Raw genomic sequence first — 25,232 nt, forward strand, 5'->3', positions numbered from 1 at the left:
AAACTCTTTTGATCATTAATGATAATAATTGAGCATTTAATCTAAAGGTGAACACGTAATACATATGACTCTAGCCTTGGGCGGCCATCTGCTGTATTTTTTTGCCGGGGCGTTGCTGTACTTTTCTACCTTACTGTTGTGTCCCGACAAAGCCCCTAAATGTCCCGATTATTCAAAAAATCGGTAACTCCGTACAAATATTGGAATTTTCGACAAATTTTGAACATTTTTTTTGAAGGTCCAGGTTTAAGCCCCGGACTGAAAATGTTTTTTGTGGAATTGCAATTATTAGTGCCAAACTTAAAAGTATCCTGATTTTTTCCAAAAGTGTCCCGATTTTTTGCAAAAATCCTCTGGCCATCCTATCCATGAGGCTCTAGCCGTTTCTAGCTTAATTCCAACATGCACCAATCTCACCTTTTGAATAGTGAGACGGAGCCAAACGAAGCTCTGGATATTACAGAATTCGATAGCGTAGCAATGCGTCGTTTCTAAACACAATCTAAGGGAATCAATAAGAAAGTCAAACTGGAACTAACATCGACGACCTTAAAGTCTAAACAACTAAAAAAATGTTGAGCTTTTAATCAGAGCCACTGTACACATACAGTGATTCTTATTATCAAATTATTGTTACTTTCATTCATTCCTCTAAAATCATCAGCCTACTATTAAGCCTTAATTCAGTATAAATGATATCTTCAACATAAAGCAAACAGCTTACAGAAAATTGAAGCCAACTATCTCATTTCAGCCAATTTTCATTGTATTAAATTTATTCTCTTTACCTCATCCTATGCTATATAGCAAAACTTCTTTCATAAATGATATTCCCGCGATTACCTTAGTTCTGGTACTCATAAAAACAAATATAAAATTTTATTCATGTGAAAATAATGGAAAAAGTTTTTTTTTTCTGTTCTCCTCCTTTGAGTAATTCTTTTGTTTGTCGAAAAGGAACAGGATGGGGTGAGTGGCACCTTTTGTTGTTGCTTTCAACTGAAATAGATCCTTATTATGTACAAAATGGGTAAAAAATGAATTTTTTAAAGTTCTTAGTTCTATCCAAAAAAAAAACGTGAATAATTTTTTTCTTCATCCCTTTTTATTCCGCCAAAAGGAACAAGAGAAAGTTCCTCATGAAACTCATTCTTCTTCGTTGTTTATGAAAGTTGTGTCTACAGCACAGGAAAGAAACTTTCTTTTTTGTTGTTGTATAGTCAAGTTATGCAAAAAATGAGGGGTTAAAGTTTACATATGCTTGAAAATGTTTACAAATTTGTTACACGCATTCTGCTTGCTTCTCGTTCTACATGCTTATGCTTGCTCCTTCATATCCAACGTAGAGGTGAATTTTTTTTGTGAGTTAGATTAAAAGAGAAGTTTTTCATTCTGGCTTTTTGTAATTTTTTTTTGTAGGAACAAATTTTCATTATGGTTCTTTTATACTGAAAATAATGAAGTAATTCTCAGCTATGAAAATGGAAATTATGTAGACGAAAATAGAGATTGGTTGGGATTTTAATTAAAATTGATAAATTTTCAAAGGATTGGTGCATAGTGGATAGCTTGGGACTCAAATTATGGTCTGCGACAGAATAGTGAAGTGGTGGGCAACCTAAGTGCTTGGGGACATTGCTTAAGTGAGTCACGACTCAACGAATGTTGACCACCACTGCATTATTGAGTCACAAGGCACCAGAGCTCGAAGTCGATATGGTTGAAGTCGACTCGACTCGACTTCGAGCACTGCTAGGTACTATTAGATATGTCGTAAATATTTTGGAGATCAAAAAAGGTTATGGTTACTATTAGAGCAGCAAATGTGTCTTGGTAGCTCTTTTAGAGAGGCTCGAGTCACGGAAGTATGATTCTCGAAGATATCATTCCATTAAGAGAGCCAAACTAGGCTTTGCTGCTTTGCTTGTTAACCTAGTGTCTGTGCCGAGTGGAATCTTATGATTAAAAGACTAATCTGCCAGTGAAATAAGAAGGCCTCTGTGGCAGAGGGTTAAAACCACAAACCGGAAATCTGCATCACTCTTTTGGATTTCGTGAGTTCGATTTCCATCAGATTCTGATCTCACAATCATTGTTTAGAGTGTTGTCGATATGACTTTGATTCTCACTGGATTCTCACAATGCTCTCGACCAGAGGCTGTCCGCTAGATGACAAAAGTTACAAAAGTGATCAACTTTCTCTAATTATCTCTAATTAAAAACACATCTTTATTAACTGTGAATAAAATTCTCTTTATTTGTTTAAAAATCTTAAATTTTCTTCAATTTTTTGTTTGTTTTAAAAACATTACATAACAATATTTATGTACTTTTCATTTACATCTTGTTTTTTCTTAACTTAAAATCTAATTTTTCATCAACATAAAAATGTTTTTCATATTTGTTCCTATATAAAAAATTATTCCTTCTCAATTTTCTTCTTTATAATTTCAAACTGTTGGCATTTCTCTTAAAAACTAAGCTTTATTTATGTAGAAACTTACAAATGTACATAACTAGATACGATATCATGATTCTTTTACTTTATTAGCTAATCAGAGATTATAATTGTTTAAGAATATAATGGAGGAGTGTAATAGGAGCCAAAGCTGATCGCAAAGAAAATTTTGATGATTTTAATTTGCTGAGTCTTTGAAAATTTTAATTTAAATTAAAAAATTTTAATCTTCAGATGTTAAAAATTTTAAGATTTGAATTTTGAAAGTTTAAATTCAAATTTTGAAAGTTTAAAATTGAAATTTTGAAAGTTTAAAATTGAAATTTTGAAAGTTTGAAATTCAAATTTTGAAAGTTTAAAATTCAAATTTTGAAGGTTTAAAGTTCAAATTCTGAAAGTTTAAAATTCAAAGTTTAAAATTCAAATTTTTTAAAAATTTGAATTCCATAAATTTAATTTTTTTAAATTTTATAAACTTAAAAGTTCTTAATTTTACAATTTTAAAATTTCCAATTCAAAACACTACTTCGAATTTCATCAAAATTTTCTCTGCAATTTCATTAAAAATTGATTTAATTCTCATAGAAATAAGGAATAATTTCCATAATTTTTTTGTTAAAATTAAATGAAATAAATAAAATATTATTTACAAGTCAATAGATTCTCATGAGTCATCTCGTTCACAGACAAAAAGTCATTTCCATTCTGGAATTTCCACGATGACTCAAGTCGATTATAGCAACTAGAAAAAGCTTATTTTACCGAAATATTTACAAATTTTTTAACATTTTATGTTAATAAAATTACATTGAAAATGCTTTAGAAAGGAATTAATAATTAAAAGTAGACAAATTCAGTTGACTTTCAAGTATGTCCTGTGAAATATGACTCGAATTTTATGTTTAATTATGGGCTTCTGATTCATCCTAAAGAGAATCAAATCCTGATATGTCGCTTCCCTGGAAAATTAGAGAATATTTGTTAGAATTTTGACATTTTGAGAGTCAGAAGGAACTTACTCGATCTGTCGTAGGCTTGTAGAGATGCGTGTGTGGCAGTAATACTGTCGACGCCATGTCTCTCTCTGCCATTGTGTTCATGTCCTAAAAAAAAGAAAGAGAATTGTCATAAAAAATATTGAAAATTGAGATTTTTTCGAAAATTGAAAAATTTCGAAAGTCAAATTCGAAAATTAATACCGAAAGTTTGATTTCGAATATTTAATATCGAAACTCAATTTCGAAAATTTTATACAAAATTCCAATTTCAAAGTTTTATTTCAAATCTTTTTTTTCGAAATTCTGATTTCGAAGCTTTTTCAAAAGTCAAAATTCGGACATTGAATTCGAAATTCGAATTTCGAAAATTTTAAAAGATCAAACTATCTTACTTCTGTGTTATTGCCATCATTATGTGACAATTGTTTGTAGTAAAGATTTCTAATTGCTTTGGTTGGTGCCTGAATTGTCGTCTCATCATATGATCGAGCCTCAGACATTGCTCTGAAAAATTAAAACAGTAAATAGTATTATTTTAAGATGCAAAAAGGTAATTTAAGGTTTACAACTCTGTAATGTTTCCGTTGTCCAACCAGTCGTCCATATTTTCCATTAAATTTCCATGACTGTAAAAAATTAATAAGTCAAAATTCATATAATTTAATGGATATTAAGACATTACCTATAACTCTTCCTCACAACACTAAGCTGTGACTTTTCCTCGATTCTCGACGATGACATAATTGGCTGCTCAGAAACTGTACTTATTTTGTGTACAGCATAATATTTACTGCCAATTTCATTGACATTCTGATGACTCGTTGTTTTACTTATGCGATTATTTTTACTAGTATTCGTACTGCTCGAACTTGAGTTTATTGGCGAGCTGCTTCCACCAGCAGCGGAAACTTTGAAGCCAGCTGACACCAGTGCACCTGGATTTTGTGGCTGATAATTTGATTTTTCACATGGCACATTCTAAAATTATTTCAAAATTTTGACATTAAAGTGAATGGAACTAAGTGGAACTTATGACTTACTGTTTTAGCTTTCACTGATGATGGACTAGACTCAAGATAATTTAATAATTTTGATTGATTTTGATTGACGCTCGCACTCGATGAGCTTTTAGACTTATAACCTTCAACATCTGCAATATTTCCTGTCTTGCCTGGATGATATTTTGCTCGAGGAATCATCACAGTTAATGATCGATCACGCTGATCGACTGACGTTGCTTTACTGAATGAACCCATTGGATTGTGAATGACTGACTTCTTCTTCTTCGGTGCAACTGCTTCCACTGAGACTTTTCTTTGTGTTTCGTCATTAGATTTCTGGAAATGCACAAGAATTTATGGAATTTTAAGCATGCTTGCCGTGATTGTTACTACTTACCTTCCTGAAATATGGTGCTGGTTCATGTTCCTCACTTGCCTCACTGCTCGTATCCTGAATCATAGCCTTTCTGTCGGCATTTGATCCAACACTGTGATGTGCTGATCCACTTATTCGTCGCTGAATGATATTCATACCTGGACCAATGGAATTTTGACTGACTCGCTTCTTCCTGACACATGTGATGATTATGCAGATCATAAGTAGCGTGAATAGCGTCACTCCAGCTATGACGAGTCCGAATAGTAGCACTGAAATTTTTAAGACATTAGTAACAATAGATGGACATCCAAAAAGTCACTTACATTTCAAATTAACTTGACATTGTTCTCCCGTGTACCATTGGAAGCATTCACATACAATTTGATCGTTAAACTGAGTTAAGCATGTTCCATGATAATGACATTTCTCACATCCAACTAATTCTTTCACACAAACTCTTCCTGGATAAATTGGATTCTCACTCTCATCAGCAAAGCCTTCCAAACAGCTACACGTATATGTACCCAATAAATTGAAACAATGCGAGAATTCAGAACAATCGTGACTTTTATCTTCGGCAGCACACTCATCAAAATCGTATGTCTCAAGATCAGTAACGAGTGGATTAGCATATAATTCAGTTCCACCAAGATTATAGTTTGACATTCTCAAATATTTCTTAACTGTTTCCCTCAGTTTCATCTCATTCGTATTCTCAGACAGTTGAATGAATAATTTTCCTGTAATTCCATTCTCTTTTGTCTTATTAAATCCAATAATTTCAATGCTGTGATAAATGTCACGAAGATCCGATTGCATCAACATTCTATCGACTCCATTGTATGTTGTTTCTTGTAATTTCATGTAATTTGATGTTGTTTTGTTCATTAACGATGGATCAAAGACTAATTTGTCACGTCCGATGCGATTCAGGCCTATCTTCATGATGTATGTGTAGATTGCTGGAATTAAACAGTTAAAGAATGTTAAGGAACTCAAAAATTGCTTCAATTTTAATGAAAAACCATGTCAATTGCCTAAATATGCAGCCACGACAGTTTCAGCTTCTCATCAACAATAAAAAAATTCCAATTCCATTTTGTACTTACGTTTACATGGACGATCTGGGAACATTCGAGCAAAACCTGGTCGACACGTGCATCTCATTTGACCATCAACCCGATGACAATATTCATTATTGACTTTATTACATTCCGGATAACACTTTCCACTTATAGCAGCGCCTTGTTGACTTTTGTTCAATTGTGGCGGCGATGCAATCAATATACCGCCTAGTAATATGTGACCAGCACCATCATTATTATCTTCTTCATCTCGACTAACATCTTCAATTTCATTTGTGAATGTCGAATGATTATACAGTGTCGTATGCTTAATAATCGATGGATCAATGTTGATTTTGTGCTGATGATTCTTTTTATCATTAACGACAACGAAGATACTTTCATTTTCAATTGGACGCTTCTTATTGCTATTCGTATGAACTTCATTGGAACTGACATGAACAATTGATGCATTCTTTGTGTCATAATCGTTAATTATGAATTCATCTAAGTCTTCATTGCTCACAAAACCTTCAATTATTTCTTCAGTCGTTGATGGATATGTCGGTATGATTGTTTCCCGAATTATAGTCTTTGTGGGATGTATTGATGTAATAACTGTTGGCTTCAGCAGCGTTTCTGTCTCGGTAATTGTCTCGTACACAGTTTGAACGCTGGTCGACACCACAGGAATTCCATGACTATGATGAATCGTTTCAGTTTTGGTCTTTGAAAGTGTTATTGTCTTTGTGTTGGTGAATTGAATCCATTTTGTGGATGTGATGATTTGCTCTGTCAAAATTGTTGTACTATGGACTATTTTTCGTCTATCATCCGCTTTGATGGAAGTGCTCTTTGGATTGTTGATTTCTTTTCGGACGGATGAGCTTACTTGTGTCACTTTCGTCACTAATGGAGTTGTATTGATCTTAATATTTTCAGTTTGTAGTGATGGAAGGGTCGGAGTGGCTTTAATTGATGAATCTGTGTATTTGGATGTTACTTCCACTTTCTTATCTTCCTCAACATTCTCATTTGTTACTTCCATTTTCAATGGCTTTAATGTTGGGAATCTGTTCCTTAATGGAGGTTTGTATGTTGAAGGCTTTGATTTTGTTGTGGTTGTAGTCAATGGATCTGGACTAGATGGTGTGAATCTATTTAAGCTTATCGTTGGTCTTTGGATGTTTACATATGTTGGCCTAAATCTTGGATTTTCATCTTGCGGTGGCTTCATATTAGCAATTTCTACAAATGTTGGTGCCTTTGTTGTCGGCTTTTGTGTTGGAGGTGCCGGAGGTTTCATTGTTTCTAATTCCGATGATGATACTTCAAGCTTCACATTTGTTGTTTTGTATGTCGTTAGGTCTGGAACTCTAATAATTGTGTGATATGGCTTGTCATTCTTATTCGATGGTGGCATCAAGTCCATGTCATCTTTCTCGTGCTTCTTCTTACTGTCTGGAATCTGTTGTGGATTAATAAATCCATGATTATGAGGATTGATTGTCTCTTTACTGTCAAACACTTCCGCATTTTCCTCTGTAAAGTTAAACACCTTTACAGGCTCGACTTCACCAATATTTAAGTCACTTCCGGATGTTGCTGTCGTTTCCACTTTCTCAGTTGTTGTATCAGGAATTCTTGAAAACTTAACAGTACTACTTTCTGTCGTTCTTGGTCTAAATGTACTTGTTGTTGTACTTGACGTTTGTCGTTCCGTTGACACTGAACTTTCAGTCACCACATTCTGCGTGTAAATTGGATTGAATGGTACTTCCGTTTGTAAATTATTTACAACGCTTAAATCATCAGGCATTGGATCAATTGGCATTGATATTTTAAATGTCGTTTTATGAATATTGAATGGATGTGTTGGACGTCGTGATATTTTTGGTGGTGCCGGGGGTTTCATTGACTGCGAAATTGTATTTCCGCCTTGATTATTTGGTTTATATTGTGGTCCAATTGTTGGAATACGTTGGAATGTTTTGATTGTTGTTGGACGAGCAGTCGGTGGTAGACGATGCTGCAAGTCATTGACTAGAATTGGTAGATTCTCAAATTGATGATTTGGATATGGTTTGGGTATGTAAATTGGTCCATTTCTATTTGTGGTTGGTATGTTGATTCGTTCTGTGGATATTGGAACTGTGGAACTTCTTCTGGTTGTAGTTGGAGATGTTTGGGTTGTTCGACGTGTTGTTGTGGTAAGTGGCTCAGATGTTGTGCTGCTTGCTGCTGTGATTTTATGGTACACAAACTTATCATACTCATCTATAGGCTTAATGTTGTCATCATCAAATTCATTGATGTTTTCACCACTTGGAAGGATTGGTCGCTTGATTGACTCTTGTCCTTCAGGTCCTTCACTGTCTAATGCTCCAGATTCACCTGAGATTGGAACAGCTTCAACAGTTCCTTGTGGTTTATAGCTTGGAGGCATTGGAATGAATGAATTTTGATGGTTCTGATTTGAGTTGTAGTTACTGCTTAGTACTATGAATCCTGAACTGTCTGGATGTCCATTATTTTGTGCAACTGGCAGTTGTTGACGAACTGGTGGTCGATGAGGCAAAACTATTTGATTCTTATTTTTGTTCCTTATTTCCTGCTGTTTTTTATGTTGTTCATATTCTTGTCTAAGCTTCATTTCATGCTCATATTGTTGCCTCTTTTGGTTCTCAATTTCTTGTTGCCTTAGCTGCTGTTGTTCAATTTTCTGTCTTTCAGCTTCTTGCTGCTTCCTTATCATTTCATGTTGTTGTTGCTGTTGTTGCTGTTGTTGTTGTTGTTGTTGCTGTTGTTGTTTCTGTCTTTGCTGTTCCTCATATTCCTTTCTCCTTTGTTCCTCAAACTCTCTTCTCTTCTGTTCCTCAACTTCCCTTCGCTTCTGTTCCTCAATTTTCTGCCTTCGAATTTGTTCTTGTCGCTTCTGTTCTTCAATTCTCTTCTGATTTTCGATGTATTTTTGCTTCAATTGCTGGTCAATAGCATTTTGTTGCTCAATTTGTTGCTGATGAATTTGCTGTTTAGATGGACCATTTGGACCAATGGCTATACTTGAGCCTGGATGGAAGTTAATGACATTACTTGGTGAGAAATGAACTGAATTTTGATTGTATTCATTTTGTCTGTTGTAGGAACCAGTTGGAGATATCAATGGACTGACTAGAAGATTGACATTTGACGGCGATGCTGCAATGTTGTCAGATGCAACAATAATGTTGTCCTTAACATCATAATGTACATGTGACGCTGAATGATGCTGATTCTTATTATTTCCATTAACATTTCCCATGTCAGCATATAAATTCACACTCTTAATTCCAACTTCAGCATTTGCATGTGGAGGCGGATCATTAAAGTATTGACCAGCTTTATGTGCTTCATGGACACCACCATAAACAAGAACTGAGCTACTATCATGAGGAATTACAACATTAGCAACTTGAGATGGCTGAATATCCACTAACAAAGGTTGGCCATTTGTCGGTCTATCAAGAATTTCAGGAAATTCATGTGCTATAAAGTCATGTGAACTGGATGGGAAATGATGATGATGATTGTTAAGTGTAATTATTGGCAAGTCTGTACTATAAACTTCCGGAATTTTCTGAATCTCAATAACATTCTGTGGCATGACATTATGAGCAGGTTCAATCACAGGTATCGGTCTTGGATGAGGCTTATGATGATTAAAATGATGTTGTTGCTGATGATTCTGTCTGATTGGCTGATTTTGTGGACTTTTTATATGCTGCTCATGATTACGAATCGGTAAAATTTGAGGTTTATGCGGTTGTGGCTGTTGATGATTAATTTTAATATAGTGATTATTAATTTGCGTCTCCTGTGTCGGCGTTGGCTTTGGAATGAGAATATTTCCCGGTCTTTGATGAAGTTGCATTTCCTCACTACTCGAATGACTCGAATGTGGTCGTAACATTGGTGGAATAATTGGATGAATTTTTTGTAAATTTTGTGGCATTGGCTGTCTCGGGTAGTTGTTTATTGGAATCGGTTTATTTTGGACAGGTGCATGTACTTCCTTAGGTGGAGGTGGTCCAATGTAATCATCTCCTTTTTTCACCATAACATGATTGATATTTCCATTTGTTTTTATGTCTTTTACGAATGAATTTGGTCTTTGTGGAGTCTTTAATGGCAGGAATGGTGGCGGCGCTTCCATTCCAGAAATTTCTTCCGGTGGATTAATATGAGATGGTAATTTAGGTCCAATAACGGCCGGTCTACCAACAATTACATCTGAATTTGCAGTTATGACTTCACCTGGAGATATTGGAATTCCAGAGCCCATCATGGATGCATGATGACTTGGATTATTTGGTTCACGGATTGGAATGTACAATGGAATCTTATTCTTTGATTCAGTCTGACTTAATATTACATCTTGACTTTCAGGACTTAATAACGGCAATGGTTGAGGAAGTGCTTCATATTCAGGTCTGGATTTTAACGGCTGTGGTTGCGGAATTGATTGCTGATTTTTCAGAGCTGTCTGTGCTCCAAAATTACTTGTTAAAATTCCAGCCATTGCATTAATAACCGGTCCAAGTGCTGAAAAGCTAGGTATATTAATGCTGTTTAATAACGACGGAATTTTCAAAGAGCCGGAAGCTGGTTTTGGTTTCGGACTTAACGTTGGAATTCGAATGGGCTCTTGATAATGTTCATGCTGTTGCTGCTGCGGTATTACGACATTTTCCTCACTAGAATCAATGTCAGCCAATGCATTTTCACTTTCATCGTCTTGTAGAAGTGCAAGCGATGGCGATAAATCGTTTGCAGCCACATCCAAGTCATTCGTTTCAATCGAAGAAATTTCAGTCTGTGCCGTTGCATAATCAACCGGTTTGAGAATATTTGCAGCTGTAATTTCAATTTTATGTCCATTTTTCAATATAATACGTGTTTTCAAGTCACTTTTTGCATCGTCAATGATTGTCTTGCTGATTCTATCAAGAATTTCATTTGGAACTAACGATGGTGGTATTGATTCTGTTACAACATTTTCAATGACACGAGTATGGGAATTTACAACTGTTGAAGACATTTCACCGCCTGAGCCGGCTCCATTTTGCAATAGTGTTGTAAAATAGGTGAAAGTTGTCAAATAAGTTTTGGTTGCATAAAGTTGTAATGGCATTACATTTCCACCAACATTTGGCTTGTCTACAATTCTCGTTGGATTGACATCAATCACATTTGTTTTCTTAATATAGTTAAGAACTTCAACATCGTCATATTCATCATCTGCTGATGGTGAAAGCTCACCACTCTCTTGCGAATCGACAAGGTCATGACTCATACTCATTGGCATTCGACCATGTGGAAGTGACTCAGTAACAATAACTTGTGTAATGACATCTCGTGTATTAATAACTTTCGTAATTTCCTCATCATTAATTGTCTTCGAGAACTCGACAGTACTGTAGTAAGTATTTGTCTCATAAACCGGAATTGCCGATGGCGATGGTTGAATCATTTTCAGATAATCATCAGCTGCTGTTATCGTATTAACGACAATATGTTTTGATGTTGCAACAATTGGAACATCTTCATCCATTATTGTATTGTAATATGTGTAAGTTGTACTGAATTCTCCAACTCTAAGGTTTGGTGTCTATATTGGATATAAGAGAGATGATTAAAATTCATTTTTAATGAGTTTTTTAGCTCGGTTATTGTGAGTGCTGTAGAGATTTGCATTCAGTTGTTTATAAATGTCATGTGATTCATTCGATTGAACGTGTGAATGATTGATATTTGTATCTTACTGACATCTTAGTTATTTAAATGCCGTGGACATGACACTTTCATAAATCTTTTTGATGAGATTTTTATTCGATTAAATGAGAAAATAAAGAAGGTATGGTTGGAGGCTAGACTCATACGCATCCCTAATTTTTCATTTAAATGCAAACTCTCTTTCATAATAGGACAGATTTAAAATAAGATTTTATGAATCCCAAACAAAAAATCGGCGTTTACATATAGCTGCAGTGAGTTTACATACGGACAAAGCATGACTCTTGAAGGAGATAGCTAATATTGCTTTGAAAGAGAGGTTCTGATTGTTTTATGAAAATTAAAAATTTTGGGAGTTTTTTTTGAATTTACATCTAAAAAAACCTAGCAAATGGAAGAATTTGGTCCAAAAAGCGGAATTGAAGGATATGAATATCCCTTGATAATACATCGCTGATGCTCGATGTCTGTTAAATGCATGTAAATTATTTTTAGCTAAATGTTCCCAAAACAGAGAATCTGTACAAGCTTTGTGATGTGGACAGAGTCAGATGGAAGGCTTTTTTTAATAACCTATGCTCCAAGTCGGAGCATGCTTTTAGTTAGTAAGTAAGTAAGTATTCTCGAGTCACAATTTAAATTGTACACGATCAGCACACATTGAAATGCTGAAACCGTGATGACGAGTCGGATTATACCTAGAACCAATCGGCAGTCACTTCGCAAATTTAGTTGTTTTTGGTTCCAAATATGTTGCCACCTCGTCACCGTGATGAAATCATTTCAATATACGCCGATTTGCGATTAGCTTGATTATGAGAGCAATATCTTCTTACTTTATACACAAGTACGACTAATGTCTACTCAAAAGACCACAAGACCCTAGAAGATTTATAAATTAGCAGTAATATCCTTAAACAATTAATAGCGAGAACCCTACGCCATCTGTGTCATTTTGATTCAATTGAAATAGTCATGTCATTTCACATAACCTAAAAAGTAGCAGAAAAAGTGCCATAAATTAAAAATAGAAACCATAATCAATACCAACATATCGCCTAGCCCATTCATAAATCTCCCATGAAATTTGATTGACAGCTACCGCCAATTTTTATCAAACTATTTACTTAATTGAATGAGCCGAAAAATGTGAAATTTTCCCAGCATGTAAGTCTATTCACCGACACTTAAAAATATTAAATTGACCATTAAATCACATTAATTGAATTTAAGCATGAAACATTTTTCGTATAAAAGCTTAAAAAATTTCACATTACTTTATCGGATAAAATTGCAAATTACTTTCGATTTTAGTCAAAGAAATTATCAAAAATATGGCAATAAAAAAGCTTTGACTAAACAAATATATGAATATTAAGTCACGTGTAGCAAAATATCGCTAAATTCCATAGAGGAAATTTAAAGCCCATTCAAATAGCTACAAAATCTCATTTTCTTCCGGTGCCTAAAGAGAGATTTTTTATGATAATTCGATTATAATTGGAATTAGAAAACAAAACATCGTCAATTGTCGTTTGAGCTTCGGGAATCTCCAAAAATATGCGAGATGTTATATAAGCTTTCAAATCCTTGTCGTGATGACCACGAATTTCACAAAAAAAAGTATAAATTTATGCAAATCATATTGACAGATTTCTAATTTCACCGAGCACTAACGATAATCACATGTAAATATTTTAGACTAATAATGATCATCATTTATACCTTAAAGAAAGTCATATCGGATGCTATAAGCGGCGTTAAGTTGTGGGTGTTCCGCTCCTCAGTTGCAATATTCGATATGACCTTCTCGCGACTCTCAATCATCGTTGATCCATTCATCTCATATGTTGTAAGATATGTATATGTTGTTAAGCATGTCTTTGTAACAAACCGATTAAGTATTGCATTCTCAGGAATGTTGTCGATCTATATAGGAGGAAGAATTCAATTATTACGTGAGAAAATAGAAATTTTGTTCCGTATGAATCAATACACAATGTATTTATGAGCTGAAACACACATGTATGTATGTAACTCGTGAGATTTTTCAAATGAAAGTGAAATTGGAGACAGCTCATTATAATATATGCTACTATTTTATTTTCGGGGATCTTTTCTCTCGATGTTAAGTCATTTGAATAATAAATATAGACAGTAATTCATAATATGTTAATGGATCATCAACGACATATTTTGGAGAAATTTTTTGACTTTTACCTTCGGATTTTTACCGCCCAGTGTCATCAGCATCATAACATTATTAAGTGTACTCGGCGCCAAGGTCAATGGACGATTGTAGTTTTTGGTGTTTGTAAGAATTCGAAAAAAATTCGGCTCGCCTGGAAATGTACTTTTACCATCGGCAACAATAAGTTCAACGCCATTCGACATGACTCGTGTTGCGAGATTGTAACGTGCTTCATCAGCATCACTACCATTGTCACCACCTCCTCCGCCTTCATTGACATGATGCTGAGTAAATTTTGTAAACTTCCTGCCATTCTGGTGTAAAACTTCCTCCGGCTTTGTGGTTATATTTTTTGGTACTATAAAAATTATAGCAGAGAATATAAAATTTAGTATATCCATTTGTGATAATGAAAAAGTTTGTGTGACCATAATGATTGTCATATGTGGTTTGATATTTTTTTTTGTCACAAAGCATATAAAAGTGTAAAAAGGGGAAGTGGATGATTGAATTTAATAGCTAAAAAAGAACTTTTTTTTTACATAAATAGGAAATTCATCTTAAAAAGGGTACCGGACATATCAACATAGTGGCATTATTAAATTTTATAGGGGATACATTTTATCTATACAATAAGTATTAAGTGTGGCATTCACACTGTGGATGGATGAGATTTTTAGAGCTAATTTTTGCAGATAGTTTGTTTTGGAATTTGAATGATTTGATGCTGGAGTTTAGTTTTTATGTAGAGCTCGGGCGCTGTATTTCCTGCATTTTAGTTGCATACAGTTTTCGGCTCTTTTTTGTAGTCTGTTCAAGGCTGCAAGTCTGCATTTTTTTTATCTACAGATCTGTAGTTTGGGACAATCCCTGGAATGATCAATATTCTCATGTGTTTTGAAGTTCTGACTTCATGACAATGAATTTTGGGGGTCTAATAATTCACAAGCATATTGATTTCGGCACAAAAGATTTCACAATTTCATGTTTATATCACCTAATGCTAAGAAACAAGTTCAATATTCCCTTCGAAATCGACATTGAGTCTCCCAAATGTCTATCAAGTTTACAATTGATATCATTAATTCCAGTTTTAAAATATTGTGGTAAGTTGAAAGACTAAGCAAGGAGAGTTCCTCAATAAAAAGGTTCAGACACTCCAACATACAGTATTGTACTTAGAGTACTTTTCATACAAGTACAGTAAATAATGTAAGTACAGGACTATACTTTTGGAGTGTCTGACCCTAGCTCAATACCCTGGATATTTGGAATTTATCAACAATCGTTCAAAAATTTAAATTGAATCTATATCTAAATTAAGAAGATCCTCCCCTCCTAGTTCCCTAAAAGTTGTAACCCCTTCTTCGGAATATTTAGTTTGCTTTCAAACGTCTAACGATAAACATCTTTCACATTGTTAAGTGACTTATTATATGAATCTGTAAAGCTCTCGTCTTAATTTAGATAGATCAATACTGATCATCTTTTAAAAAATTGCATAAAATTCCATTTAGAAGAGCAAGTCTGTTTTTAAGTGACGCCGATTTTTTCATACTTAATTAAACTTGATCGATAATCACGCTTCTACCTAACTTGACACTAGTCTGAGACCAGATTCTTATCTTTTATAGAGCCAGAGCCATGCTAGCCTGAGATCGAATTTTCTGAAATGTATCGAAACGTTATCTCGTTTCATTCCAGAATGCACCCTAACATAAAGCTTGCAAATTTCTACAGACCAGTCTAAATTGTTTAAAAATCCCAAACGGTATGATACCAATTTCATTTCTCATTTTTAAAAATGGACTAAAAACCCCCCAATTACAGTGCCTCAGGCCATTTTCTTGTCTTGCCGTAAACACGGCACCTTAATGACTAAATTATGCTTGTTAGGAATTTTTCAACATTAAGTTTAGTTACAATTTACAGGAGTCTCCAAAAACAATTATAAATCTTGCATGAACCAACTATATTACACATCCTTGATCAAATCCAGTCGATTAAAAAAGTCAATTAAACTATAATAAAAGCCGGCATCAAACTCAAAGAAATTCCAAAAACAATTATATCACACACAAAAAAATGCGTCTAATTCATCTCTTTTGTAAAACTTTCAATATTTTTTATTAGCGGCAAAAGATGGAAGAAAGGAAAAAAATCACTAAAAAAAATTTGTACACAAAGAAGCAGCACCAACAAAATATCGAAGGTGATGTCGTATAAATGGATGATGTTACGGATATTAAAATAGAAAGTTTTTCTCTCGGGTCTCTTATTTTTTTGTTGTTGTCAGGTTCATAATGCTTTTGTAATAAGGCAACATAAAGAATGTACAAAAGAAAGAAAGAAAGAAGGTAGACACAAGGCAAAGCAGTGAAAATGTATTTAAAGTTCAATATCATTCACATTTATGTATTATATTAAAGCTATGCATATATATTTATATTTCGAAACTCACCTTATCATAATCTCATGTAATATGAACATTTATGTACATGGTTATAGTATATATAGGAGGTATAGGAAGAGTGAAAGCTGGTTGGCTGGCACTTTACAGTTGAATATTTTGTTATATTTTGTACAATTTTAAATTTACAAATTCCATGTTTTTTGTAGTCATAATTGTCAACAGATGTTTAGCAATTGATTGTATGGAATGGGAAGGATCAAGGAGGAATCAAGTGAAAATCATTCAGTCTTAATAATTAACGATTTTTCGATTTTTATTTTATTTCAATTTTTTTTTTTATAAAATTTTTTTGTTCGTTTTTTTCGTACTTTTTTTTACAATTTTTTATGTCCACTAATCAGAGCATTGAGTATTAAACAGAACTAGTTAATCATTCAAAACAAAGTAATAATCCTTAACAAGGTAATAAATTAAATTTAATGTTGGGAAAGAAGAAGCAAATTATAAATTTTTTTAGTTAATAAGTATGTGAAGGTGAAAGCAAATCTCAGAGCTTTGCTTAATGCCAAAAACTTTTTCAAGTGCATAGATTTACATGTTAATTATAATAGAAAGGGATATGACCTTGAGAGGTCAATTTGGCGGTCATTGAAGGAATTTCCTTGTTTGGCTGACTAGAAATTGTCAAAATTACAAGAAACTTCCTTTAAATTCCATCAAATTGACCATCCACAAGACTTTACAGGCACAATTTTCTTAAATTTTTCTACAAATACAAATGAAATTTTCTGTTAGTATAGAAATATATTTTCAAATTTTACAAAACCGTTAGAATTTTTCATTGAAAATTTCATTGTATCTAACCCTAACATACGAGCAAAATGGTCAATGAGCATCTTATGGTACTTAGTGATAATGCTTACCTGGTACTCAATGAGCATCTTACTGTATTTAGTGAGCATACTCAATGCCTCAATGGGCATCTTATGGTACTTAGTAAAAATACTCAATAAGTATCTTGCGGTAACTTATAAACTCATTGTGAGCTCACTAGGTACCATAAGCTGCTCAACGAGCTCCCTAGGCACCGTAAACTGCTCAATGAGCTCACTAGATACCGAAAGATGCCCAATGAGCTCACTAGTACTTTAGGTACTTTAAGATGATCTATGAGCTTACTAGATTCCGGAAATGCTCAATGAGCTCACTAGCTACCGGAAGAATGTTTAATGAGCTCACTAGGCACGGTAAGATGCTCAACGAGTTCTCTAAGTAACGCAAGAATACTCAATAACCTCACTAGATACCGTAAGATACTCAATAAGCTCACTAGGTACCGTAAGATACTCAATGAGCTCATTTGGTACCATAAGAATGCTCGATTACCTCTCTAGCTACCATAAGATGCTCAATGATCACACACTCGTATGTTAGGATAAGTTTCATCCCTTGCTGCTCAACATTTACATATTACATATTACAAATTTGTTTTGTGTGTATTGAAAAGTATAAGAATTATCATTTTTGACTTTGGCATTTTTGGCTTTCATATGTTTTTTTTTAAATTATTGGAATCGAAATCAATTCCGACATCTCATTTTTTTTTATACAATAATATGTTAAGTTTCACTAAGATTTCTTTACATCAATACTGACGATGTGTATTTATTGTAATCGCCAAAAACGACATCTAAACTTTCAGTTTCTTTATTTGTATCATCTGTCGGTTCCGGTTCAATGTCATTACTTGATCCGGATAGGACATATTCGTAAATATTATCGCTAGCTTCTGCTTCAAGCACATCTAAATTTGGCAAGGCTGATGCTTTTACATCAACATATGCAGCAGATCTCTTATATACAGGATTTTCACTTATAATTGTAGACAAGACAGTACTAAAGTCACCAGGTACACGTCCAGAGACATAAATTGTCACAACACTCGTCTCATATTTCTTTTCAGCTGGCTTTTGTGCCTTAAAATATTTTTTCGGTTTCTCTTCCACCTCTTCATAATCTTCCTCTTTTGAATTATTTTGTGTCTCATCAGCTGTTATACTTTGAATTGCCTTATCGTCAGCAATATTCTCAAGTTGTGGCTTAAGTATATCAAATGCTGCTGGCTGGGTATTGATATTTTGAAGATTAAATTGCTGCTGTTGTTGTTGCTGTTGCTGTTGAAGTAAAAGCGGAAGCAATAAGCTATTCAAATTAGCTGTTTGTTGCACTTGAGGCAATAAAGTTTGTGTAGGTGTGATGACAACTGTGTCAGTTATAAATTCAGTTGCTGTAATGACTTGTGACACATCATCAAAAACGGTCGTGTAAATTTTTTGTCCACGGAATGTGATTGGAAGTACTGTAGACTTTCCTTCATGAATTGTTGTTACATATGTAGTGGTTCTTGTCTTGTATTCAGTGACTGGTGTTGCAGGCATTTGTGGCACAATTTGTTGAATTTGTGGATTAAGTCCAAGGAGTGGATTGCCTAAGCCTAAAGCACCCAATTGTTGATTTTGTGGACTCAATAATAGCTGTGACAAGAGAATATTTGCCAATGATCCACTGCCGGGTAATATTTGTGGCTGAATTGTCGATACAACTGGATGTGCATCATAAACTGTACTTGGTATGACATGTGAGAATGATGTCTTTCGGCCACGAATTGTTGTCGGTGTGAATGTTATGCTTGTCGTTGGAGTTTCACTGAGTATAAATTGTGTAATTTCAGTTGCTCCATTCTGATTAATGGCTGTTCTTTCTTCAAGTACCACCAATGTAGTCTGTCCATTTTTACCATTACTTGTTGAGTATTGATTTGGTCCGAGAATTTCCAAGCTTGGCTTTGCAGTAATGACTGATTTATATTCTGTATTCTTTCCCACGACAACTGGAATTGTTACTTCTGTTGGTATGTGATGTGTGATTGTGATAGTTCCATCAAACTTTGGTGCAACATAGTTGAATGTATCGTCACGTGTTCTTGATCTCGATGTTGTTCCTCGTCCGCGATTATTTGTATTTCTGCCGCGACTATTTGCATTATTATTTCCACGTGCTTCTTGCTGATTGTATCGGAATTTTGAGGCACGAGTTGTGGTTGTAGTTCTACGATTATTTGCATTTGCATTGAAACTTGAGGCTGGTTGTGGTCTTCTAAAATTTGAGGATCTAGGTGTCACTGCTGGACTTGTGTCTTCCTTTCTAAGTGTAAACAATAAACGATTGTTGCCTTGTGATGAGCTTGTTGTTGGCTTTATTCTTGTCTTTGCTGTTTCAGTTTCAAAGTTTGAACTTCCGCGTGATCTTTGTGCATTATAACGGCTTGTTGCAGCACGAGTTTTTGGTGGTTCAGTGACAATCAATTCCTCAGAATCATATGTGTAGTAATCAGCTCGGCTATTACGACTTGTTGTTGGCTTTTTGAACAGACGTGGATTGTAGTTTGGTGGTCTTGTACCATAATCAATTGCTTGACGTTTTGTACGGCTGCCTCGTGTACGTGCTGGTGTCTTTACTTCCTGAATCTTTGTCTCTTCTGTATCATAATCTTCTTCAGAGTTGTTGATATCTTCTTCATCTAAAGCTTGTGGTGGTTCTGTGGTGGTTCTTCGATTTGGGAAAAGATTACTTGGTCGTGGACGTGAAGCACCAATTGAAACTGGCGCAAATGTTGGTCTGAATAAAGGTCTATTTCTAGTCGTACGTTCAGTAGTCGTTGTGGTTGGTGCTTGAGTTGTAGCACGTGAGGTTCTAGCTAATGGATTACGTCTTGTCGTGATTGTGGCAGATCTTTGTGTCGGTGCTGGTGGATTTGGTCGTGCACCACTTGTAAGTGGAGGTCTTCGTACTCTCAACAGTGGATTATTATTACGTCTTGAATTTTCAGTTGTTGTTGTAACTGGCTCTTGACTTTCACTTTCAAAATCATCGGCATTTGATGGCTCATCCGTAACCAATGTTGTCTCAAATTCATCTGGTTCAGGTGTGGTTATTGAAGCTTGAACGACTTCTTTAGCGATTGATAATGATGGACGAATAACTCTATTACGTCCAATGACTGGTGCAGATGGTGAAATTGAGCTTGAGGCACGAGGTGTTACAGCCAATGAGCTTCTCAAAAGTGGACGTCTAATACTACCAGGAAGTACGGAAGTTGGTTGAATTCTTGAGCTTGAAGTTTTTGAGGCACGAATGCTTGATGTTGGTTGGAATGATGCTCTTACTGATGATGATGGACGTGTGAATGATGGTCGTCGTGAGCTTGATGGAGAACCAATATTTGGTAGAGCACTTGATGGTGAGAATGCAGATGTCAATGCACTTGATCGTCTTGGAGCAGCAAAACGATTTCCAAGGGACTTAACAGCTGTGGCTTTAATAGTTGGTGTGACTTCAGTTGGTGTAATAATTGCTGGTGTGTTTGCTGCATTCTTACGTTTGAAGGTTGGATTAAATGATGATCGTGATCGTGAAGATTGTCCGAATGGACGATTGATCAAGGATGGTCGCTTTCCTGGGAATAATGGACGAGTAACTGACTTTTCATCTTCCTTCTCTTCAGCATCCTTTTCATCATTATTTCCAGCTGATTCACTAATTGAACCTTCAAGGACAGCAGGTGTTGGATTAATTTCATTACTGGATGGAGTTACGACGTCACCATTTGCAGCAGTTGGTTGAATATTTACATGATCATTAACAGCAGTTGGTTCTATTTTTGCTGCAATAATACTGGATGTACTTTCAATAAGTTGAGCATAACGTCCATCAATGAATGTACCAATGACTTTAGATTCATACAATGTTGTTGCATTCTTATTGACAATTGTTCCATCAACCAATCGTACTAAGCCTGTCTTATGATGTCTAGTTGAGCCTTCCAATTCTGTTGGTTGAATAGCTTTACGGATTTCATCAATTTCAATTGATGTGCTCGACTCAATGACTTCAGCATACAAATTATCGACATAAGTGCCAATTGCCTGAGTCGTGAAATGTGTAGTACTAATTCCTTCGGCATCGATTATTTTACCATGATTTATTGACACAACTCCAGTTGGCAATAGTTTGACTGTTTCAAGTGCGGGTGTGGCTTCAATAACCTCCTTGTTCTCTCCGCCATCAATCAAATTTTTCTTGTTGCCTTTTTCATCGCCACCGAGGGCATTGCCCTTTCCACCATTTATATCTATAGCACGTGCGCCTGACTTTTGTTCCGGCAATACAACCGATGGTGTCACAATATTTGTTTCCGTTTCAAATCGACTATCAATTACGGTAGCATCACCAACATAATTAGTTGTATAGTATGTATAAGTAGTGTACAGTGTTGATGGTTCAAGTGCCTGATTTTCATCAATTGCAACAACTTGTGATGGTTCGATGACCTCAGCTTCTGCTGATGAACTTTCAATAATTGCTGGCTCAACAACGGGTTGCAATGGCTGTACAAGGAGTGTAGAATCTGCCAATACAGATGATGATGATGTAGATTCCGTTTGAATAACTTGAGTTGGAAGTGATGAAGCAATCTCAACTGATGCAACGGATGATTCTTGCTCGACTGCTAATGATGGTGTAATTACATTTGAAAGTGTTTCTTCACGACTTGTTGTTTCAGTCTTGCCATCTTTATAGAATGTAGTCCAATATGTGAATGTCGTGAAATATGTTACAGGTACGGTTGCATCATCAAGCTTTTGTACTTGCGTTGGCGATAAAGTTTCGGTTACAACATTCGTTAATGTTTCTAATCGACTAAGAATATTGCTGGAAGTACCACCAGTATACACGGTTGTGTAATATGTAAAGGTTGTGTATCGTGTTTGAAGCAAGAGTGTTGGCGATGGAATGCCTTCTTCAATATTACTTTCAGAGCTAATTTGATCTTCAAGTTCAGTATAATGACGTCTATCAATGTTCTCAATGTATGAGCGTTCACCTTCGGATGTGCTAGATTTAACATCATCCCATGTGCTGGCTGAATCTTCATTTTGTGACAATTCTGATGCATTTCTAATCATTGTGCTGTACTTAATGTCATTTCCATCAAAATCACCTTCAATTTTCAATTTTTTGCCTTCTTTCCTGCTGTCTGCTAAGCTATTGTCATCCTTTTCAATATCAACAAATTTACTTTCAAGAACATCCCTTTGTAAGACATTAGCCAATGACGACGATGGATTAATAATATTTGTATAGACTTCAGTACGTGTTGCAACTTCATTTGTGCCTTCATTAAACAGCGTCGTGAAATATGTGTATGTCGTGTAAAGTGTCTTAATCTCATTGCCAATATCGTCATCAGTCAATGCCGGTGTATAATCAACTTTCTCATTATCCAACAACAGATTAACTCCAATGAAGTCACTTTCAGGCAATATAAACTTCTCAGTTGGACGTCCAACGCCATGATCAACCTGAGTTGGTTGAATATCAGAATCATCGTCAGGCTTTGATGGTTCAAATTTGCTTAATAAACTTGCAAAGTCATTTGCATTGATTGTTGATGTAATGACATTTGTGACTACATCTTTTCGACTTGATACCGTTGATGTTGATTCTTGGAAGAATGTCGTGAGATATGTGTATGTTGTATACAATGTCTTATAAATTACTTCAATATCTTCTTCATCATCAAGATTTTCAACTGTTGTCTCTTCCTCAACGGTACTCGATTCGGTTACAATTTCCATTGTCGTTGTTTCAGGCTTTTGTGTTGTTGCCTTAACTGTTGTCGTAGTTTCACTTTCTTTATCATCATCATCATCAACATCATCATTGGATGCATGTGTCACCTCCTCCTCTGCTTTGTTGATATCTTCTGTCACATATTTTGTTGTTTCAAGCTCACTTGTAACTGATGTTGGCTTTATGGAGCATTCAATTGGAACAACTTTTGTAGCAATTACTTGACGTGTTTTTACCGATGTCGTTGTTATAATTTCGTCTTGTGGTACATAGAATGTGGTGAGGAATTTTAATGTTTGCAACATGGTTGATGAGCAGCCTTCTTTGTCTTCAATTTCAGCAGGTCGTGGGGTCAATGGTTTAATAGCTATGGCTTCTGTTGTTGCTTCTTCTTCCTCCTCAACCTTCTTTTCTGGTTGTTGTTTTTCACTTGTCGACTCTTCCTCCTCATCATCATCCTCTTCTTCTTCATCACTTGATTCATTAGCCTCAGTTGTTGTTGTTGTTGTTGTTGTGCTAGTTGTGGTCGATGGAAGTGTTACTAATTCCGTCTTTTGCGTCGTAATATCAACAGGTTCATCATAATCAAAGAATATGATACTTGTTCCGGATAATACTTTAGTTTCTGCATTTGAGCTGACAATAGGACTTGTATCAATGACACTTGATTTCTCTTCGTTGACTTTTTGTGATGCTAATGATGCTAAAATTCGCTGTAGATCCTCTTCGGATGGTTTTGTGTATTTAGGTGTTGTTATGGATGAGACTTGTGATGATTCAATCGATTCAGGTGTTGTTATTCCAACAACACGAATAATTGGCTTTTGTGTTGGCAATGGTGAAGTAGTCGTTGGAATGTCAGTCTCTTCTGAGCTGTCTTCTTCTTCACTTTCATTTGTTGTCGTTAAGATTTCTTCAGTTGTTGTTTCTTGTGCTGTTGTGGTCAATTTACGTGATGTTGTTGTTGTTGTCGATGTTGTCGATTCTGTTGTTGTTGTTGTCGTTGTTTCTTCTTCCTCTGATTTTGTTGTTTCTTTATATTCAGGTGTTGTTGGCAATGTCGGCATTGCAGTTTCAGCAATCTTTGGTGTAAAACGTGGCTCAACAATCGACGAATCAGCTTCTTCGAATGTTATGTGCTGTTGTTTTGTTGTTGTTGGTTGAATGCTTAAAGTCGGCTCGCCTTTAATAGACGTAATGTGATCTTTATCAATTTGTGGTTTGGCGGTCGATGGTGAGAATATGATAACCGTATCACCGACAGTTGTTGTAAAATCCGCAAAACCAAAGTATGTGACCGATGGAAGAACTTTTGGTGCTGTTTCTGCTTCCTTTAATTCTTGTTCGTATGTTATGACTTTTCCAACACGTGGTGCTGGATTGGCTTTTGGTGCTTGTGCCTCAAAAATTGGACCGTCATGTGAGACCGTATATGTTGGTAAATTACCTTCTGGAATAACTTTAGCTGGTTGTGGAATTTGTGCAGCTCTCGGCGATTCAACTAACTTTTCTGCCTTAATCGCAATCTCTGATTCTTCATTATCATTATCATGAATGTTTAAATTATTATAGCTTATAACATTATTATTATCGTTATTATTACGACTGTTACGGGCGGGAAAGACAAGGTAGGGATTATTAGGCACAATATAATCTACATTTTGTAGGAATGGCGACGATGGCGGGGAATTGAGGAAAGATGCCTCGTCATTGCCATCAATTGCATTGAAATTAACTGTCTTTGTCTGTTGATTGTCAGAATTGTACAGTACACGTGATGTCGTAGTCAATAGTTGTACATATTGTCCATTGTCAATTGTCGTTCCAATAACTTTTGTCACGTACTCTGTCTTAATGCCATCTTGTACGAACGTTCTGGCGGTTGATTTAAGGAGGCCAATTTCAGGCTTTATGTTGATAAATCGCCCATGGGCACCTCGATTATTAATGTCCGCCACAAGTACTGTTGCTACATCTGTACATTGTATTTATATACACAAATTAATTTTCAATTTTTTTATAGAGTATTTTCAGGGAATTATTAGAAGAAACCACCACAAATATTTAAATAAGATTTATTTTTTTAGTTGGTATTTATGTTTTTGGAGGTAGAAGAAGTAGAAGTAAACATAGAAAGGAAAGAAAAAGAAAGAAACAATAAAAAATTAGAATTTATTTGCAAATATTTATAATCTTAAAAATCTAAATTGAGCTTAAATTTATGTTAATTTGCGAGAAATGAATCTTTTGTTGTATGTTCATA

At 35.1% G+C, this 25,232-nt stretch overlaps 2 protein-coding genes across 3 annotated transcripts in view; both read right to left on the bottom strand.

Moving 5' to 3' along the window:
• Nucleotides 1–3,275: 3,275 nt before the first annotated feature.
• Nucleotides 3,276–17,259, bottom strand: LOC139099584 (uncharacterized). Its single transcript, XM_070652093.1, has 12 exons — nucleotides 17,223–17,259; nucleotides 13,893–14,221; nucleotides 13,398–13,601; nucleotides 5,946–11,547; nucleotides 5,160–5,798; nucleotides 4,855–5,105; nucleotides 4,497–4,793; nucleotides 4,139–4,434; nucleotides 4,023–4,082; nucleotides 3,849–3,960; nucleotides 3,478–3,561; nucleotides 3,276–3,417 (listed from the first exon to the last, which is right to left on the bottom strand). The coding sequence occupies exons 1-12, from the start codon at nucleotides 17,257–17,259 to the stop codon at nucleotides 3,385–3,387; spliced, it is 7,944 nt and encodes a 2,647-aa protein (XP_070508194.1). The 3' UTR covers nucleotides 3,276–3,384.
• Nucleotides 17,260–17,431: 172 nt separating this feature from the next.
• Nucleotides 17,432–25,232, bottom strand: part of LOC139099616 (mucin-22-like) — a 55,742-nt gene continuing 47,941 nt past the window's right edge. For both annotated transcript variants that reach the window (XM_070652129.1, XM_070652128.1), the window contains one exon: nucleotides 17,432–24,944. In XM_070652129.1, coding sequence (XP_070508230.1) covers nucleotides 17,917–24,944 — 7,028 coding nt within the window. In that variant the 3' untranslated portion in view covers nucleotides 17,432–17,916. The remainder of the gene's footprint in view (nucleotides 24,945–25,232) is intronic.

This window comes from Chironomus tepperi, unplaced genomic scaffold (genome assembly GCF_022539635.2).
Source record: "Chironomus tepperi strain 1889 unplaced genomic scaffold, CSIRO-AGI_Ctep_v1 contig_479, whole genome shotgun sequence".
Taxonomy (NCBI): domain Eukaryota; kingdom Metazoa; phylum Arthropoda; class Insecta; order Diptera; family Chironomidae; genus Chironomus; species Chironomus tepperi.

What these genes read in the sequence shown, in the direction of transcription:
- LOC139099584 (XM_070652093.1), bottom strand. Translation starts at nt 17,259, where the DNA reads ATGCCCATTGAGGCATTGAGTATGCTCACTAAATACA. An exon ending in GTTGTGAGGAAGAGTTATAG is followed by an intron (nt 4,083 to 4,138) that starts GTAATGTCTTAA and finishes AATTTTTTACAG; the next exon opens with TCATGGAAATTTAATGGAAA. An exon ending in AACGGAAACATTACAGAGTT is followed by an intron (nt 3,961 to 4,022) that starts GTAAACCTTAAA and finishes TTAATTTTTCAG; the next exon opens with AGCAATGTCTGAGGCTCGAT.